We start from the raw sequence: 19,823 nt of genomic DNA on the forward strand, positions 1-19,823 counted from the left end.
AGAACGTTCTCCACGGCGTCTCCAGACTCCAGACTGTGCTCAGTGTGAACCTGCTTTCATCTGTGAAGAGCACAGGGCGCCAGTGGCGAATTTGCCAATCTTGGTGTTCTCTGGTAAATGCCAAACATCCTGCACGGTGTTGGGCTGTAAGCACAACCCCCACCTGTGGACGTCGGGCCCTCATACCACCCTCATGGAGTCTGCTCAAACGGTCAGAAACAGACACATGCACATTTGTGGCCTGCTGGAGGTCATTTTGCAGGGCTCTGGCAGTGCTCCTCCTGCTCCTCCTTGCACAAAGGCGGAGGTAGCGGTCCTGCTGCTGGGTTGTTGCCCTCCTACGGCCTCCTCCACGTCTCCTGATGTACTTGCCTGTCTCCTGGTAGCGCCTCCATGCTCTGGACACTACGCTGACAGACACATCAAATCTTCTTGCCACAGCTCGCATTGATGTGCCATCCTGGATGAGCTGCACTACCTGAGCCACTTGTGTGGGTTGTAGACTCCGTCTCATGCTACCACTAGAGTGAAAGCACCGCCAGCATTCAAAAGTGACCAAAACATCAGCCAGGAAGCATAGGAACTGAGAAGTGGTCTGTGGTCCCCACCTGCAGAACCACTCCTTTATTGGGGGTGTCTTGCTAATTGCCTATAATTTCCACCTGTTGTCTATTTCATTTGCACAACAGCATATGAAATTTATTGTCAATCAGTGTTGCTTCCTAAGTGGACAGTTTGATTTCACAGAAGTGTGATTGACTTGGAGTTACATTGTGTTGTTTAAGTGTTCCCTTTATTTTTTTGAGCAGTGTATATTTTCCTTAACCCAAAATATTGTCTTTTCAGCTGTTTGAAGCTGGTGTAAAAAAACTAAAGCTGTGAACACCAGTGCACATAGAACAGACCCAGGGCTTCTTAGACTTGCTTTCAATGATAATGACAGATCTATGACTGACATTTCTATGTGAATTTGGTCGGGTCGTCTAAAAAGTGACATAATGCAGCTTTAAGGGGGGTGGGCACAGGGACGACAAGAGGGAGGAAGAGAGGGGGAGGAGAGGGATGGAGAGAAGGATGAGGACAGTGGGGAGAAGAGGCATGGAGAGAGGGAAGAGGAGAGGGATGGAGAGAGAAGGATGAGGCAAGGAACTGAAGGAGGAAGGAAGCAAAAGTATCTTACGTCGGGGAAGCATGCATCGGGGGCGGTCTCAGTCCCGCTCTGTTTCAGGTAGTCCGCCCAATCAAAGTCCTGGCTCAGGTAGCCCCTGGGCCGCTCTAGACCAATCCCATTCTTCAGACACCACTGGACGGGGAGGATGCCCGGCGACTCAGAATGGCACACCAGGGACTGGGGTGTGGCCTCTGGAGTGAAGTCATCCACTGTGACCTGGAAGTAGTGCTCATTGTAGACCTATAGAGAGCCATTATTACCATAGCTGCATTAACACATCGAAACACTTTTAAGGGTATGGCTAGGTTGGATACTGTTTGGTGGGGTTTGATAGAGTTGGCTAAGGTTTGAGATGGTCAGGTAGGCCCACCTGTGTGACAGATACAGGGCAGATGTGGAACGGTTCCGACGGCGACACCATCTCGAGCTTCATCCCCGCCCGGAAGGAGTGCTTGGTCAGGTCTGCATGGTCCTGAAACAACCGGGTCACCGTGGAAAACACACACGTCTTTTAATGATCACTGCAAACAGCCTTTGTTAACAAACACTAAGCAGTGGGGCTAGGCTATATAATTAAAATGTTATTACTTTGATATTACTGACTAGTCTGCTCAACCGCCCAAATATGCTCTGAGTTAGATCAAATAATGGCTATGTGAGTCTAACTAACTGTCTGTGACAGGTGTGTTTGACCTATAGGGACAGATAGAGCGAGCCCATCAGACAGGTCCAGCCCATCAGACAGGTCCAGCCAGATCACTGTCGTCTGTACGACAGGTACACACCCAGACTTAAGAGGGGCGTGGGAAATACAGCAGCTTATCACCACACACACACACCATAAACCACCCACACAGTAAAACACAACCACACAATAAAACACAACCACACAATAAAACACACCCACAGATAGGAGGAGAGGTGTCTGAGCCACGTAGCATAAACATTTTACAGTGACATTTGAGTTATTCAGCAGACGCTCTTATGCAGAGTGACTTACAGATGGTGCTCTCATCTTAAGATAGCTCGGTGAGACAACACATCACAGTCGTAGCAAGTACATTTTCCCTCAACAAAGTAGTTACTCGCAAAAGTCAGTGCTTTTGTTTACCATGGGATTTATTTATGATACTCTTTAAAGTATCATTAAAAAAAAAGGGGGTAGCTTGTTTGACCATTGGGGAGCCAGGACAGAGAAGAGTTTTGACTGGGTTGAGTGGAATCTGATAACAACATGATATTGTCTGTTAAATGACTGATTGGAACTCAGGGGTTTGGCGACATTGATTAAGTGAGTATTTGATTTGTGTAACTGTTAAACCACCAGCCCCACATGGCCTGATAGCACACACAGTAAGAATGGTCACGGGAACTGACGAACCTGCACAAGAGTACACATGAAGTCGGTTGTGTGTAGAAGTACTTCCTGTGTCACAGGGCTACTTCCTGTGTGGCTGACCCTCACCTTAAACACCTCCAGGGGCAGTGGGTTCTGCTGGGCCTCGCTCCGCGCCACCTCCAGGGCCTCCTGCCACTCAAGGGCGCTCTTCAGGCCACGCAACTCTGAGACGAGAGAGAGATGACAGTCAGAATATGACTCTCTGAAACTCAGCATCAAATTAAAGACCTTACAAATCTCTCCCAAATGTTTATTTAAAGGGATATATTCAGCAATGGCTCACAAAACTACCTTTAACTTCCTTCAAACTGCATGCAGACATAAAAATGGTGTCCATGGGTTCATCTGACTCTGGGTTAGTAGAAAGGGCTTCATTGCAAACATCTCACACTATCCCTTTAATAAAACCTCTCCCAGTGTTTCCCAAATGTCTTTTTGTTTTTTAATCAAATGCCATTTAAAGGAATACGTCTTACGACCACATGACCCTCCCCTTCCCACTCTCTACAAACTGGCTTAACTAGAACTACTGCTGAGACTGGATACACTCATTTGGATTTCTATTGATCATTTGGAGACGAGATTTCTAAAGTTTGGTGGAGTTCCATTTTATGTCCAAACAGTCGACCGGTATATATGTATGTCTGAAGGAACATGTTTGTGTGTCATTGCAAGTGTGTTGCGTTCTGTGGAAAGGCATTTTTTGACAAAGTCATCAGTTCTGTAGAAGTTGAAACTGAAAGATCTTGAATATGAACAGAAGCCAACATGTTGAGTCATTCAGAGAGACAGAGAAAGAGACAGACAGACAGACAGACAGAGAGACAGACAGAGAGACAGACAGAGAGACAGACAGAGAGACAGACAGAGAGACAGACAGAGAGACAGACAGACAGAGATGGTGGTTTATGATATTGAACAGAGAGAAGGGAAACTCCCAGCTGCTCTGAACGGTGTAAAGCAGTCATAAAAACGTTGACACATGATAGATGATTATGTGTGGGCGTAACTTTGATCCTCACTACATCAAGGTTACCATTTGATCCTAATCTATGGCTCTCATGGGATACAATTCATAAGTAACCCGTAATAATCCGTAAATCCAATAGAGTTGGAGAGTCCTGGAAAGTTGCAGGTTTTTGTTTCAGCCCAGCACTTAAAACTACCACTACCACAGCTGAATGTGACCCAGAGCCCCTACCTCCATGCAGCTATGACCCCTCACCCTTACCTGCTGGGGGCTCCAGTGACAGGCGGTTCTCCTGAGCCCAGCCCAGTGGGCGGAGCCTCACGTCGAGGTAGAACAGCCAGGTGTCGTGGGTGTCGACTTGGAGTCCCACATGGCGCAGGCGGAGCCTCCCACCAATGTTCTGGGCGACGCGGGCAGCCCAGTAGAGGAAGGGGTCAGTGAGGTCCCGTACCTCCATCACCGAACCCTCCACAATCAGATCCACTGTGTTCTTCCCCCTCAGAGGCTAGAGAGAAGGATGGGAAGACGGAGAGGAGAAGAGGGAATTGATGGAAAGTATTCAAATCTGTGTGTACAGTGCCTTCAGAAAGTATTCACACCCCTTGACTTTTTCCACATTTTGTTGTGTTGTAGCCTGAATTTAAAATGGATGGTGTCCCCCAGGGCTCAGTTCGAGGCCCTCTCCTCTTCTCTCTATACACCAAGCCACTGGGCTCTGTCATATCCTCACATGGTCTCTCTTATCATTGCTATGCAGATGACACTCAACTACTTTTCTCCTTCCCCCCTTTCTGACACCCAGTTGGCGACATGCATCTCTGCATGCCTGGCAGATATCTTAGCTTGGATGTCGGCCCACCACCTCAAGCTCAACAAGACGAAGCTGCTCTTCCTACCGGGGAAGGCCTGCCGGCTGAAAGACCTCTCCATCACAGATCACAACTCCACAGTGTCGCCCTCCCAGAGTACAAAGAACCTTGGCGTGACCCTCGACAACACCCTGTCGTTCTCTGCAAACATCAAAGCAATGACTCCATCCTGCAGGTTCATGCTCTACAATATCCGTAGAGTATGACCCTACCACACGCAGGAAGCTGCGCAGGTCCTAATCTAGGCACTTGTCATCTCCCGTCTGGACTCCTGCATCTCCCCAAACTCTCCCATGTCATCCCGCTCCTTCGCACACTCCATTGGCTTCAGGTCGAAGCTAGCATCCACTACAAGACCATGGTGCGTACCTACGGAGCAGCAAGAGGAACTACCCCTCCCTAACTTCAGGCTATGCTCAAATCCTACACACCCCAACCCGAGCACTCCTTTCTGCCACCTCCGGTCCCTTGGCCGTCCCATCCCTATGGGAGGGCAGCTTCCGCTCAGCCCAGTCCAAGCTCTTCCAGAGCCAGCATCCCCCTAAAGTTAGGACAGCTGAAACTGAAAGTCCCTGCCCATCTTCCGAAAGCACCTGAAACCCTACCTCTTCAAAGAATATCTTAAAAGAAACGGAATAGAGCTAAGCACAGGCAAAATCCTAGAGGAAAACCTGGTTCAGTCTGATTTTCACCAGACACTGGGAGATAAATTCACCTTTCAGCAGGGCAATAACCTAAAATACAAGGCCAAATATACATTGGAGTTTCTTACTAAGACGACATTGAATGTTCCTGAGTTGCCTAGTTACAGTTTTGTCTTAAATCGGCTCGAAAATCTATGGCAAGACTTGAAAGTGGCTGTCTAGCAATGATCAACAACCAACTTGACAGAGCTTGAAGAATATTTTAAAGAATAATGTGCAAAATCTGTCAAATCCAGGTGTGTAAAGCGCTTAGAGACTTACCCAGAAATGCTCACAGCTGTAAATCACTGCCAAAGGTTATTCTAACATGTATTGACTAGTGAATAATTATGTGAATGAGATATTTCTGTATTTCATTTTCAATACATTTGCTAACATTTCTGAAATCCTATTTTCCCTTAGTGATTGTGGGGGTATTGTGTGTAGATGGTTGAGAACAAAAATAAATGTAATCCATTTTTGAATTCAGGCTGTAAGACAACACAATACGGAATAAGTCAAGGGGTATGAATTTTTTGACGGCACTGCATGTGTGATTTCCCCTCTTTGAAAGGGAACTGGTATCATCTGGGGTGAAACTTCCGCTTTTCATACAGAGCTCAACAGATTAGCTAAAGCTCTAAATGTGTTGATGGTTAATACACGGCTGTACACAGTCTCATTATCTCTCTCCCTCGTTCTCTCCATCTCGTTCTCCGTCACACTCCCACTGAGACAGTACTCACCCCTTCCAGTAGGTTTGCTGGTGCGGTCCGTGAGCCAGTCAAGTCCTGGATGAGAAAATCTGTCCAGTCACTGTACTTCTCCTTGATGGCTACAAGACAGAACAGAGGGAGAGACGGACGGTCAAATATACTGTGCTGTGCTAGTGAAACCATACATGACAATGCAATTACATATATTAGCACCAGGCTAAGCAGTGAACAACAGCAGAAAACAGTTAGATACAGAGCACTACAGTACAGAGCAGTCCACATAAACAGGTGTTGAGAGATACAATGGGAGCATGGTAGAGAAAGGCAGGCATGAACGAACACACACACACACACACGTATTACCCTCTCCAGAACCATTTAAACGGTTGGTTCCCGCTCATTTGCATAGGACATGTTTGTTTACTCCACTTTCTGTTTCCCACAGTGCAACAGTAGTGATGTTTAATTCATGGTGCATTGTGGGTCTTGATTTTACTTCGACTCCACGCTGACTAGTGACTTCCCCACAGGTCTACACAGGTCTACCAAAGCCAGTACAGTATGAAGATGGGCAGAAACTGCTACTCCAATAGAAATCCCCGAACACACTTGTAGGCGATGTCATGGCGACATTGGCTAGCTAAACTCACGCGTAGAAACACTTCATCGGGTTTAACGGTCGCCTCACACCGGACTGCGTATGTGCTGGCCGTCAAATCAAAGGCCCTTCTTCGATATAAAGTTGTTTTTGACTCAAATTAAAACGTTTCAGTTTGTCACTTTCACGAGGTTGGAGTAATAACATGTTCAACTACTGAAGACATTTGCTCCAATCGAGGTTGTGCTTTTAGATTTCAAGAAAATGAACAGCTAAGGCAGGGGTGTCAAACTTAAATCAGCACAAGGGCCATTTTGAAAAAAACTCCAATGATTTTGCGGGCCAGACACTGCCATTTGGCATGCAGCACGTTGGCAGTGCTTGCTGCGACTTGTGGTGCAGCGCATCGCGGGCGGTATGGAAGCGGGCCAAAATGAATTGACAACCCAAGTCATTACGCAGGCCTCATGTTTGACACATCATTTTTCACTTCTCTCATTGACTTCTCAAACCCCAAAAACCGGCCTGGTCTGCTTGGTCGGTTTCGCAATTGTTGTCTGGAAGTCTCGCGATGTTTAGAGGCTCTGTGGTTTTGAAACTCGGTGGTCCTACTAAATCACACACACACACACACACAACTAATCTATTTTTAAGTGATGAGTTATCCACCCCTCTCCAAAGACATCTACATCTAATGCTCTAGGTTTACAGTCACCAACTGGACGCAAAAATTCGGAGAATATCTGACTCAACGGGGCATGGTGAGATGAGTCACAGTAGAATGACTAGTGGCCAGCAGTAGCCTAGATCATGGAGGATTACACCGCTATCTGTTATTAAGCCACGCCACACTTAGAAAACAAATAGAATAATTCATTCCTATGGGAGAGAACAGAGGTATTTTTCCCTCATTTTATATTCTCTCATTAGTATATTCTTCTGAAGCCAGATGAGTCCGATTTAGAGAAACAGTCAATTAATTTTCCTAAAAACAAATCACTCTGTCTGTCTGTCTCGGGACATGGCTGATCCTTTTTTCCATGCATGGTGCAAATACGGTTGCAAATAATGTCCCTCTGCCCCAGTGCATCTCTCCACACCACCCCTGGTTAATAATAGTGTTTTTTTCCACACACACACACACACACACACACACACACACTGCTCCTATTGATCTCCGGTGTGCAGAAATAGATCAACTATTTTTACAGATCCTCCTAGATTAGTCATCAAGCCATTTAGAATAGGCCACAGAGCAGAATGCAGGCTGCTGCTTCGGCATCTGAACTTCTGCCCATCCCCCTCTCCCTCCTCGGCTCCCTCCGGTCCAGAGTGTAGTTACAGTACTAGTTTGCATGTAAATTATATTTTTTGCTTCCTTTTTCTTGCCCATCCTCCAGGCGATAGACACTGAGGCAAATCCTGACTTCCACAAAACAATAACGGCATAATTTACTTTGAAGAGAACCCCCTCTCCCCTTTTCTATCTTTCGTCTTCTCCCCTCCCCCAATCCTCTCCTCTCTTTTCTCTCTCTCTCCTAGCTTTTGCTATACTGGGAGACATCCAAACAAATATCCAACATACAAAAAAAAACAGATTTGCATATCCAACAACAAGCCATTGTGTAAACAGACAGTGAAGGCTAATTCAAAAGCGTATTTAAGAGAATCAAAGCGATTATTAAAAGAACAAGTCTGGCCTGTATCATGGCAGGGAGGGATGTTTTCATCTGTGATCACAGCAGTACAGCAGATTCTAATCAGGGCTAATGGGACCAAATGAGACGATTTATTCTCAGTCTCACACAGTGCTTATCTAGTCATTATTATTACAGTGGCATAGTAAACCACACTGAGATACAATCTATCTACCAAGTCTTCTGGGGGTCTTGTAAGACTGAATTACTAGTATAACCACAGACCCTATATCAGGGTTTAATATCTACCAGGAACAACCTAATGATCTACTGCTAGTACATAAGTACCCCATTGTTTAACCAGGTGGGTTGGAGACAACAAACTACCTTTTAGAAAAATGCCAAAATACTCAAAGTAGAGAGACAAAAATCAACAGCAGAGATACAGGTGAATGTTATTTATAGTCAGAACTGTAGCTCAATAGTCACTGAAGGACAGCCAACAGGACAGACAGACACCTCTCTGCTGTGATAGGCTAAATCATGTGTAGGCGGGTGTTTTTTTTACGACGAGGGAGACGCCCTAGCTAGTGATGTTAACCGTTAATGTAAAGCCATGTTGGTGAGAAGTCAGGAGTGAATAAAAGACAGCCATGAAATATGAATTAGCTCAGATGTGTTTACAGTAAGTGCGGTGAATTTACTGCCCCAGGACGTAAGGGGTTAAGAGTGTGTGTTAAGAGTGTGTGTGAGAAGTGTGTGTAGGTGGGGTGGGGCGGGGCATTTGTAAATGGCTGCTATAATGACATGCATGACTAAACCTAATATCACCTGGGCTAGGTAGAGAACAAGACTGGCCCACACTAAATACATCCAACACTAGGTATATAATCATAATGAAAATGGACAAAAGCAAATGAGTTAGGGAGATGGGACTACACCCATCCACACTATACTACACTACACACCAAGTAAATACAAAGCGGTCGCAAAACAGGTGGTGGAGATGGGCAGGATGGGTCATTTGGGTATCAAATCAGTCCTGACCTGCTCTTTCTGACTGCCTTGTGTTAGTTGGCTTGTCTTTGACCACGTTGATACGAGTGTGTAGTCCTTCCTGCCAACTAAGGATTCATTCATGCACTATTAAGGACAGAGGCAGGTCAAGAGTGTTCATACACACAGAGAGCTGTGAAGTAGGCCTGAGCCCCATCTCAGCGCCTCCTCTCTAGCAGGTCCTGGCAGGAAGGAGTGAGTCTGGTGAATGCATTATGCAAATGACCTCTGTGGGGTTCTGAGAGCGGCGCTGTTATCACATGACTAAACTTGTGATACCTTCAAAGCTCCTGACACAAACCCACACAGGAATGCAAACAAACAAGCGCGCACACACACACACACACACACAGGGCTTGCATATGCAGCCAAACATGAAATATTGTTACTCTTCACATTTTTTCGCTGCAACACTGCTCTCTGTTTATTATCTATGCATAGTTACTTTAACTATACCTACATGTACATATTACCTCAATTACCTGGACTAACCGGTGCCCCGGCACACCGACTCTGTACCGGTACCCCCTGTATATAGCCTCCACACCGACTCTGTACCGGTACCCCCTGTATATAGCCTCCACAATGACTCTGTACCGGCACCTCCTGTATATAGCCTCCACAATGACTCTGTTCCGGTACCCCGTGTATATAGCCTCCACAATGACTCTACCGGTACCCCGTGTATATAGCCTCCACATTGACTCTGTAGCGGTACCTCCTGTATATAGCCTCCACACCGACTCTGTACCGGTACCTCCTGTATATAGCCTCCACATTGACTCTGTACCGGTACCCCCTGTATATAGCCTCCACAATGACTCTGTACCGGTACCCCCTGTATATAGCCTCCACATTGTACCAGTACCCCCTGTATATAGCCTCCACATTGACTCTGTTCCGGTACCCCCTGTATATAGCCTCCACATTGACTCTGTTCCGGTACCCCCTGTATATAGCCTCCACAATGACTCTGTACCGGTACCCCGTGTATATAACCTCCACATTGACTCTGTAGCGGTACCTCCTGTATATAGCCTCCACATTGACTCGGTACCGGTACCCCCTGTATATAGCCTCCACAATGACTCTGTACCGGTACCCCCTGTATATAGCCTCCACAATGACTCTGTAGCGGTACCCCCTGTATATAGCCTCCACATTGACTCTGTAGCGGTACCCCCTGTATATAGCCTCCACATTGTACCAGTACCCCCTGTATATAGCCTCCACATTGACTCTGTTCCGGTACCCCCTGTATATAGCCTCCACATTGACTCTGTTCCGGTACCCCCTGTATATAGCCTCCACATTGACTCTGTACCGGTACCCCCTGTATATAGCCTCCACATTGACTCTGTTCCGGTACCCCCTGTATATAGCCTCCACATTGACTCTGTTCCGGTACCCCCTGTATATAGCCTCCACATTGACTCTGTTCCGGTACCCCCTGTATATAGCCTCCACATTGACTCTGTTCCGGTACCCCCTGTATATAGCCTCCACATTGCCTCTGTTCCGGTACCCCCTGTATATAGCCTCCACATTGACTCTGTTCCGGTACCCCCTGTATATAGCCTCCACATTGACTCTGTTCCGGTACCCCCTGTATATAGCCTCCACATTGACTCTGTTCCGGTACCCCCTGTATATAGCCTCCACATTGACTCTGTTCCGGTACCCCCTGTATATAGCCTCCACATTGACTCTGTTCCGGTACCCCCTGTATATAGCCTCCACATTGACTCTGTACCGGCACCTCCTGTATATAGCCTCCACATTGACTCTGTTCCGGTACCCCCTGTATATAGCCTCCACATTGACTCTGTTCCGGTACCCCCTGTATATAGCCTCCACATTGACTCTGTTCCGGTACCCCCTGTATATAGCCTCCACATTGACTCTGTTCCGGTACCCTGTATATAGCCTCCACATTGACTCTGTTCCGGTACCCTGTATATAGCCTCCACATTGACTCGGTACCGGTACCCCCTGTATATAGCCTCCACATTGACTCGGTACCGGTACCCCCTGTATATAGCCTCCACATTGACTCGGTACCGGTACCCCCTGTATATAGCCTCCACATTGACTCTGTTCCGGTACCCCCTGTATATAGCCTCCACATTGACTCTGTTCCGGCACCCCCTGTATATAGCCTCCACATTGACTCTGTACCGGCACCTCCTGTATATAGCCTCCACATTGACTCTGTTCCGGTACCCCCTGTATATAGCCTCCACATTGACTCTGTTCCGGTACCCCCTGTATATAGCCTCCACATTGACTCTGTTCCGGTACCCCCTGTATATAGCCTCCACATTGACTCTGTTCCGGTACCCTGTATATAGCCTCCACATTGACTCTGTTCCGGTACCCTGTATATAGCCTCCACATTGACTCTGTTCCGGTACCCCCTGTATATAGCCTCCACATTGACTCGGTACCGGTACCCCCTGTATATAGCCTCCACATTGACTCGGTACCGTACCCCCTGTATATAGCCTCCACATTGACTCTGTTCCGGTACGCCCCTGTATATAGCCTCCACATTGACTCTGTTCCGGTACCCCCTGTATATAGCCTCCACATTGACTCTGTTCCGGTACCCCCTGTATATAGCCTCCACATTGACTCTGTTCCGGTACCCCCCTGTATATAGCCTCCACATTGACTCTGTTCCGGTACCCCCCCTGTATATAGCCTCCACATTGACTCTGTTCCGGTACCCCCTGTATATAGCCTCCACATTGACTCTGTTCCGGTACCCCCTGTATATAGCCTCCACATTGACTCTGTTCCGGTACCCCCTGTATATAGCCTCCACATTGACTCTGTTCCGGTACCCCCCTGTATATAGCCTCCACATTGACTCTGTTCCGGTACCCCCTGTATATAGCCTCCACATTGACTCTGTTCCGGTACCCCCTGTATATAGCCTCCACATTGACTCTGTTCCGGTACCCCCTGTATATAGCCTCCACATTGACTCTGTTCCGGTACCCCCTGTATATAGCCTCCACATTGACTCGGTACCGGTACCCCCTGTATATAGCCTCCACATTGACTCTGTTCCGGTACCCCCTGTATATAGCCTCCACATTGACTCTGTTCCGGTACCCCCTGTATATAGCCTCCACATTGACTCTGTTCCGGTACCCCCCTGTATATAGCCTCCACATTGACTCTGTTCCGGTACCCCCTGTATATAGCCTCCACATTGACTCTGTACCGGTACCCCCTGTATATAGCCTCCACATTGACTCTGTTCCGGTACCCCCTGTATATAGCCTCCACATTGACTCTGTTCCGGTACCCCCTGTATATAGCCTCCACATTGACTCTGTTCCGGTACCCCCTGTATATAGCCTCCACATTGACTCTGTTCCGGTACCCCCTGTATATAGCCTCCACATTGACTCTGTTCCGGTACCCCCTGTATATAGCCTCCACATTGACTCTGTTCCGGTACCCCCTGTATATAGCCTCCACATTGACTCTGTTCCGGTACCCCCTGTATATAGCCTCCACATTGACTCTGTTCCGGTACCCCCTGTATATAGCCTCCACATTGACTCTGTTCCGGTACCCCCTGTATATAGCCTCCACATTGACTCTGTTCCGGTACCCCCTGTATATAGCCTCCACATTGACTCTGTTCCGGTACCCCCGTATATAGCCTCCACATTGACTCTGTTCCGGTACCCCCTGTATATAGCCTCCACATTGACTCTGTTCCGGTACCCCCTGTATATAGCCTCCACATTGACTCTGTTCCGGTACCCCCTGTATATAGCCTCCACATTGACTCTGTTCCGGTACCCCCTGTATATAGCCTCCACATTGACTCTGTTCCGGTACCCCCTGTATATAGCCTCCACATTGACTCTGTTCCGGTACCCCCTGTATATAGCCTCGCTACTGTTCTTTTACTGCTGCTCTTTAAGCATTTCACTTATTTCTCTTAAAACTGCATTGTTGGTTAAGGGCTTGTAAGTCAGCATTTCACTGTAAGGTTTCCTGTTGTATTCGGCGCGTGTGACACATAAAATTCGATTTGAAACAAGACAGGCTGAAGCCTGTCACTCAACAGGGAAGCAGCACACAGACAGTTTCTCCACGCCTTGACTGCTTCTCTCAGCCTGTCACTCAGATTGTTCCAAAACAACAACGACGCTGCTTTCCACATTGCTTCTAAATATGAATTTTCTCTATTATAATAATAGTTTGTGAATCTTGCTCCTTGCAAAACACCAGTTAGCCTAAAGAAACTCATCACTAACGCTACCTTTACTTAAAATGCACTAGCTAGGGCAAAGCAAACATTAGCTTTAATACAGGTTGCTACCAGTGTTGGTATAAATCAGCATGTTGATCAGCATGTTGTTTGTTCAAGGGCATGTTCTGAATCAGATAGCCTATTCTAAAATCTGTGTCTAAATAGAACTATGCATCTATTCAAATGCTATTAGGGTCCCCTGGGAAACACTGACCAGCACTTTGGTTCCTACCCTGTCATAAATCCTACCTAATTTGTTGTCATGCCAAACACCAACCATACAATTACAATCATCTTTTCTGTTTCTATGATTCCAGCAGTTCCCCAAAGCGTTTTAATCTACACTGAACAAAAATAGAAACGCAACATGCAACAATTTCAAAGATTTGACAGTTCATATAAGGAAATCAGTCAATTGAAATAAATTCATTAGGCTCTAATCTATGGATTTCACATGACTGGGAATACAGATATGCATCTGTTGGTCACAGATACCTTTAAAAAAAAGGTAGGGGTGTGGATCAGAAAACCAGTCAGTATCTGATGTGACCAACATTTGCCTCATGCAGCGCAAAACATCTCCTTCGCATAGAGTTGATCAGGCTGTTGATTGTGGCCGGCGGAATGTTGTCCCACTCCTCTTCAATGACAGAAGTTGCTGGATATCGGCGGGAACTGAAACACGCTGTCGTACACGTCGATCGAGAGCATCCCAAACATGCTCAATGGGTGACATGTCTGGTGAGTATGCAGCCCATGAAGGAATTGTGTACAGATCCTTGTGACATGGGGCCATGCATGATCATGCTGAAACATGAGGTGATGGCGGCGGATGAATGGCTAGACAATGGGACTCAGGATCTCGTCACGGTATCTCTGTGTATTCAAATTGCCATAATGCCATTGATAAAATGTCCATAGCTTATGCCTTCCCATACCATAACCCTACCGCCACCTTGGACCACTCAGTTCACAACGTTGACATCAGCAAACCGCTCGCCCAGGTGAAACCAGTGGCCATCGAAGGTGAGCATTTACCGACTGAAGTAGGTTACGACACCGAACTGCAGTCAGGTCAAGACCCCGGTGAGGTCGACGAGCATTTAGATTAGCTCCCCTGAGACAGTTTGTGCAGAAATTCTTCGGTTGTGCAAACCCACAGTTTCATCAGCTGTCTGGGTGGCTGGTCTCAGACGATACCACAGGTGAAGAAGCCGGATGGGGAGGTCCTAGGCTTGCATGGTTACACGTGGTCTGCAGTTGTGAGACCGGTTGGACGTTTCTCTAAAATGACGTTGGAGTCGGCTTATGGTAAATGAACATTAAAATTCTCTGGCAACAGTTCTGGTGGACATTCCTGCAATCAGCATGAGAATTGCATGCTCCCTTAAAACTGAAGACATCTGTGGCATTGTGTGCACATTTAAGAGTGGTGCTTCTAACTTTAAGTTAGGCGCACCAGTGCTACCAATTAAAAATATAAAATGTAGAGCCTCACACACACACACACACACACACACACAGGTAATTCTGGAGTAGGAATCCTGGTGAATTTTGAGAATGTGTCTTAGAATGTGCCGAGCAGGCAGAGTGTCAGCAGTGTCTAGACAAGCTAAGAAACGAGGCTGAGACACATGCTGTCTAGTGGAAGATGGTCTGAGAGAGTTTAATTCTGGTAATACACACTTGTGGAACGAGAAGGTGATATGCACATCCTAAACTTGAGAATACCGTTGCTAGGATAAAAATAAATAAATGGGTCATTTTTGAATTGTGGTGGTAAATGCTGTTGCTTGACTTTGGCACCATTTAAAAACGATTTAACATGACAAATAATGCATTTTGTGTTTTATTTAACTGTTATTTATTAAGAAAACATACACTCAGTGGCCAGTCTTTTTAGGTACACCACCCCATTCACAAAAATGGTTCGCTCCTACAGACAGTGGGTCACGTGGATGTGGCTTGCTATATAAAGCAGGCAGACAGGCATCGAGGCATCCATTTACTGTTCGATTGAACGTTAGAATGGGAATAACTAGTGACCTAAGCGACTGAGCGTGGTATGATCGTCTGTGCCAGGCGCACCGGTTCTAGGCTCTCAGAAACGGCCGGTCTCCTGGGCTTTTCAAGCTCGACTTTGTCTAAGGTTTACCGAGAATGGTGCAACAAACCAAAAACATCCAATCAGGGGCAGTCCGGTGGACATCAGCTCGCTGATGAGAGGTCGAAGGAGAACGGCAAGAATCGCGCAAGCTAACAGGCGGGCCACCAACAGGCAAATACCAGCGTAGTACAACAGTGGTGTGCAGAATGGAATGCACAACTCGGCGGTCCTCGTCACGGATGGGCTATTGCAGCAGACCACACCGGGTTCCACTCCTATCAGCTAAAAACAAGAAGCAGCTTCAGTGGGCATGCAATCCCGGTCCCTGTTGCGTCATGCTGATGGCAGAGTCAGGATTTGGCGTAAGCAGCATGAGTAAAAGTAAAGATGCGTTAATAGAAAATGACTCAAGTGAAAGTGAACAGTAAAATACTACTTGAGTAAAAGTCTAAAAGTATTTGGTTTTAAATATACTTAAGCATCAAAAGTAAATGTAATTGCTAAAATATATACTAAGTAAAAGTATAAATCATTTTATATTCCTTATATTAAGCAAACCAGACGGTAAAAATGACATCATTTTCTTTAGAAACGTAGTAATGTAAAAGTTGTCAAAAATATAAATAGAAAAGTAATGTACAGATACAAAAAAAAAACTACTGAAGTAGTTTCAGTGGCAAACTGTTATCGGAGAACAGGTCTATATTAAAGAAAGTTATTAGCATATCACACCTTTAGAATGCCATACATTTGAGGATTCCATGAATACTTTGGGGTGTCTAAATCCAAAGTGTCACTTGGCGTTAGTTCATTTAAATGAAAGGAAATAACATGAGTAAAATGATTAATCATTTCACAGTAAATCATTTTTTAAGGTTTGATGACCTTAGATTTGAGAATTTGTGGCCTCCATTTAAAAACAAATCTAATTTACCTAAGGAGGTACATTTGATGTTACCAAAATGTCATGCCCAAATGCCACTGTAATTCAAGAACCACCCTAATACAGATAGAAGTGACATCTTTCCCTCCAAAATAATAGGTGGGGGAGAGGTACAGAAATGGGGAAATACAGAGGGGCATGCAGAAAGACAGAGGGTGGGGGGGGGTATAAGAGTCAAACAAACTCTGAGGAAACTTCCTGTAAGCTGACAGGAAGGAGGAGAAGGAAGCACACATGCAATGCTGAGAAGGTTAGTGATATGCAGAATCCTTGGGACGTCCCTACCCTAAACCTAACCCCTAACCTACCCTTAGCCTAACCATAACCAAAACCCTAGCTAACCCTAACAACCGTTTTAAATGTCAACTCCAATTGGGTGACGGAGTTGGACGCCCCAAGGATGCTATTTAGACTTTTCTTTGCTGAGAAGAGCCAGCAGGCAGGCAGGCGAGTTAGTCAGGAAGACTGATAGGGCTGCTTACCTTTTCTTAAGTAAACGTTATCTGAGAAACAAAAAGAAATAGAGGTAACTGTAACATAAAAACACACACACGCAGGAATGCATATACGCATACACACACTTTGCTTGGCGTGATGCAAGAGGCTTGATGACAAATAGAAATGAAGAGGACAATCACTAATTTGATCAATTATCGTATCAAGGAGAAAACAAGAGGAAAGGTTGTCTAAATGTAACCTAATATTACTTCCTCAGCTTAGTGAGACACTACAGCCTTCCACTCCCCACCTGATCCTGTTCTGCAAATACATGAGGTCTACCAGCCCTATTCACTAAGCCGCATACAGTAGCAAGCAAACACACATACACTCCCACCAACAGTCTATGTCCACCTCTCATGCAAACCCTTATTATAGACAAACCCATAAACGCAAAATCTCTTGAGTCAAATCTAAACGAGAGTGTTTGTGTGCTTGCTATGGTGTGTGTCAACTACCCAGTCCCTTGGGTGTCATCTAACCCACTAAACATGCATGGTTATTACATGCATGGTCCATTTCATTGCCATTCAGTCCCCTCAACCCATCAGCTCTCTGCCAACAGAGAGATCCTCTATGTGTCTCGTGTGGCCACTCATGCTCCAGTGTATGTGTTAAAAGGTCAATTAAAGCTACATAAAAATCTAGCACATTTTATCCCCCGCTGCTGCAGTTTCTATAGGTCTTTTATTATTATTATTATTATTATACATTTATTTTTTTACACGGTCTTATTTTTACCCCGGAGCGAGATTTGCTACCAGGTAAAGATTGCTGTGTGAAAAAAGTCAGGTAGAAGCAAATTCAGCTATAGACTCCTTAACAAAAAAAAATAAAAAACACTCCCAAAAATCAGCATAAATACATCAAAGCTCTGTTATGGAGGGTGAGTCAAGTGGATGAGATGATCCGGTGTAAAAATGCCTCTTCTAGAACGGCCGCTGAAAGGAGGATTGGATGCTAAATTACAGATGCTAAACTATAGATGGGATTTATTTTTGACAAGCTTTGGAAGGGATGAAACAGAAGGATCAGGGGGTGGAAGGGAGAATGTCAGGTTAGCTAGAGCATTAGAGGTGGAGAAAGGGTGACTTTCTGTATTTAGCGTGGCTAATATTACATCAGGTTAAATTGAGTGTGTGTATGTGTTCAACAAACTAAACAAGCTAAATAAACAATCACTTTATGAGCAACCTTCGTGTTCATCCGAGTCTACCTTGAATTCAAGTTTCTGAATGTATTTGGGTGTTAGTTGTGTGTGGGCAGGTTTGACTGGACAGTGCAGTCAGCTGTTGTGTGTTTGCTGACTAGGCAGAATGAGCTCACTCTCTTATTGACACATGGGCTGGGCCAGGGCAGGGCAGGGTGTCATAACAGGCTGAGACTGTGTGTGTGTGTGTGTGTGTGTGTGTGTGTGTGTGTGTGTGTGTGTGTGTGTGTGTGTGTGTGTGTGTGTGTGTGTGTTGGGACAGGGTGCACTGTCGGTCTGTGTGAACAGGTTTTATTGGGGTCTCTACAAGCTACAGGTGTTGTATTATACTAGGAGGTCAGGTAAAGTCCAGCTACAGGTGTTGTATTATACTAGGAGATCAGGTAAAGTCCAGCTACAGGTGTTGTATTATACTAGGAGGTCAGGTAAAGTCCAGCTACAGGTGTTGTATTATACTAGGAGATCAGGTAAAGTCCAGCTACAGGTGTTGTATTATACTAGGAGGTCAGGTAAAGTCCAGCTACAGGTGTTGTATTATACTAGGAGGTCAGGTAAAGTCCAGCTACAGGTGTTGTATTATACTAGGAGGTCAGGTAAAGTCCAGCTACAGGTGTTGTATTATACTAGGAGGTCAGGTAAAGTCCAGCTACAGGTGTTGTATTATACTAGGAGGTCAGGTAAAGTCCAGCTACAGGTGTTGTATTATACTAGGAGGTCAGGTAAAGTCCAGCTACAGGTGTTGTATTATACTAGGAGATCAGGTAAAGTCCAGCTACAGGTGTTGTATTATACTAGGAGATCAGGTAAAGTCCAGCTACAGGTGTTGTATTATACTAGGAGGTCAGGTAAAGTCCAGCTACAGGTGTTGTATTATACTAGGAGGTCAGGTAAAGTCCAGCTACAGGTGTTGTATTATACTAGGAGGTCAGGTAAAGTCCAGCTACAGGTGTGAGTTCAGTATATGAGCTATAAAGCCACAGATGAAGAGGGTGTGTTTATACACTATAGGCTAAGATGTGCATTTTCAAGTGTAAAACGCAAATAAACTCAGCAAAAAAAGAAACGTCCCTTTTTCAGGACCCTGTCTTTCAAACATAATTCGTAAAGATCCAAATAACTTCATGGATCTTCATTGTAAAGGGTTTAAACACTGTTTCCCATGCTTGTTCAATGAACCTTAAACTATTAATGAACATGCACCTGTGGAACGGTCGTTAAGATTAACAGCTTACAGACAGTAGGCAATTAAGGTCAGTTATGAAAACTTAGGACACTAAAGAGGCCTTTCTACTGACTCTGAAAAATACCAAAAGAAAGATGCCCAGGATCCCTGCTCATCTGCGTGAAGATGCCTTAGGCATGCTGCAAGGAGGCATGAGGACTGCAGATGTGGCCAGGGCAATAAATTGCAATGTCTGTACTGTGAGACGCCTAAGACAGCGCTACAGGGAGACAGAACGGACAGCTGATTGTCCTCGCAGTGGCAGACCACGTGTAACAACACCTGCACAGGATCGGTACATCCTAACCTCACACCTGCGGGAAAGGTACAGGATGGCAACAACAACTGCCCGAGTTACACCAGGAACGCACAATCCCTCCATCAGTGCTCAGACTGTCCGCAATAGGCTGAGAGAGGCTGGACTGAGGGCTTGTAGGCCTGTTGTAAGGCAGGTCCTCACCAGAC

The 19,823-nt window shown here is 45.8% G+C and overlaps 1 protein-coding gene across 4 annotated transcripts in view; it reads right to left on the reverse strand.

Moving 5' to 3' along the window:
• The window catches only part of LOC115198848 (scm-like with four MBT domains protein 2), a 45,242-nt gene that overhangs the window by 12,518 nt on the left and 12,901 nt on the right, over positions 1–19,823 (reverse strand). For 2 of the 4 annotated variants that reach the window (XM_029761191.1, XM_029761189.1), the window contains exons 5-10: positions 16,911–16,931; positions 5,839–5,927; positions 3,802–4,045; positions 2,637–2,734; positions 1,542–1,643; positions 1,181–1,411 (exon numbers count right to left, since the gene is read on the reverse strand). In XM_029761191.1, coding sequence (XP_029617051.1) covers positions 1,181–1,411; positions 1,542–1,643; positions 2,637–2,734; positions 3,802–4,045; positions 5,839–5,927; positions 16,911–16,931 — 785 coding nt within the window. The remainder of the gene's footprint in view (positions 1–1,180; positions 1,412–1,541; positions 1,644–2,636; positions 2,735–3,801; positions 4,046–5,838; positions 5,928–16,910; positions 16,932–19,823) is intronic. The other 2 variants (XM_029761192.1, XM_029761190.1) reach the window with 1 other exon arrangement.

This window comes from Salmo trutta, chromosome 8, assembly GCF_901001165.1.
Source record: "Salmo trutta chromosome 8, fSalTru1.1, whole genome shotgun sequence".
Lineage (NCBI taxonomy): Eukaryota > Metazoa > Chordata > Actinopteri > Salmoniformes > Salmonidae > Salmo > Salmo trutta.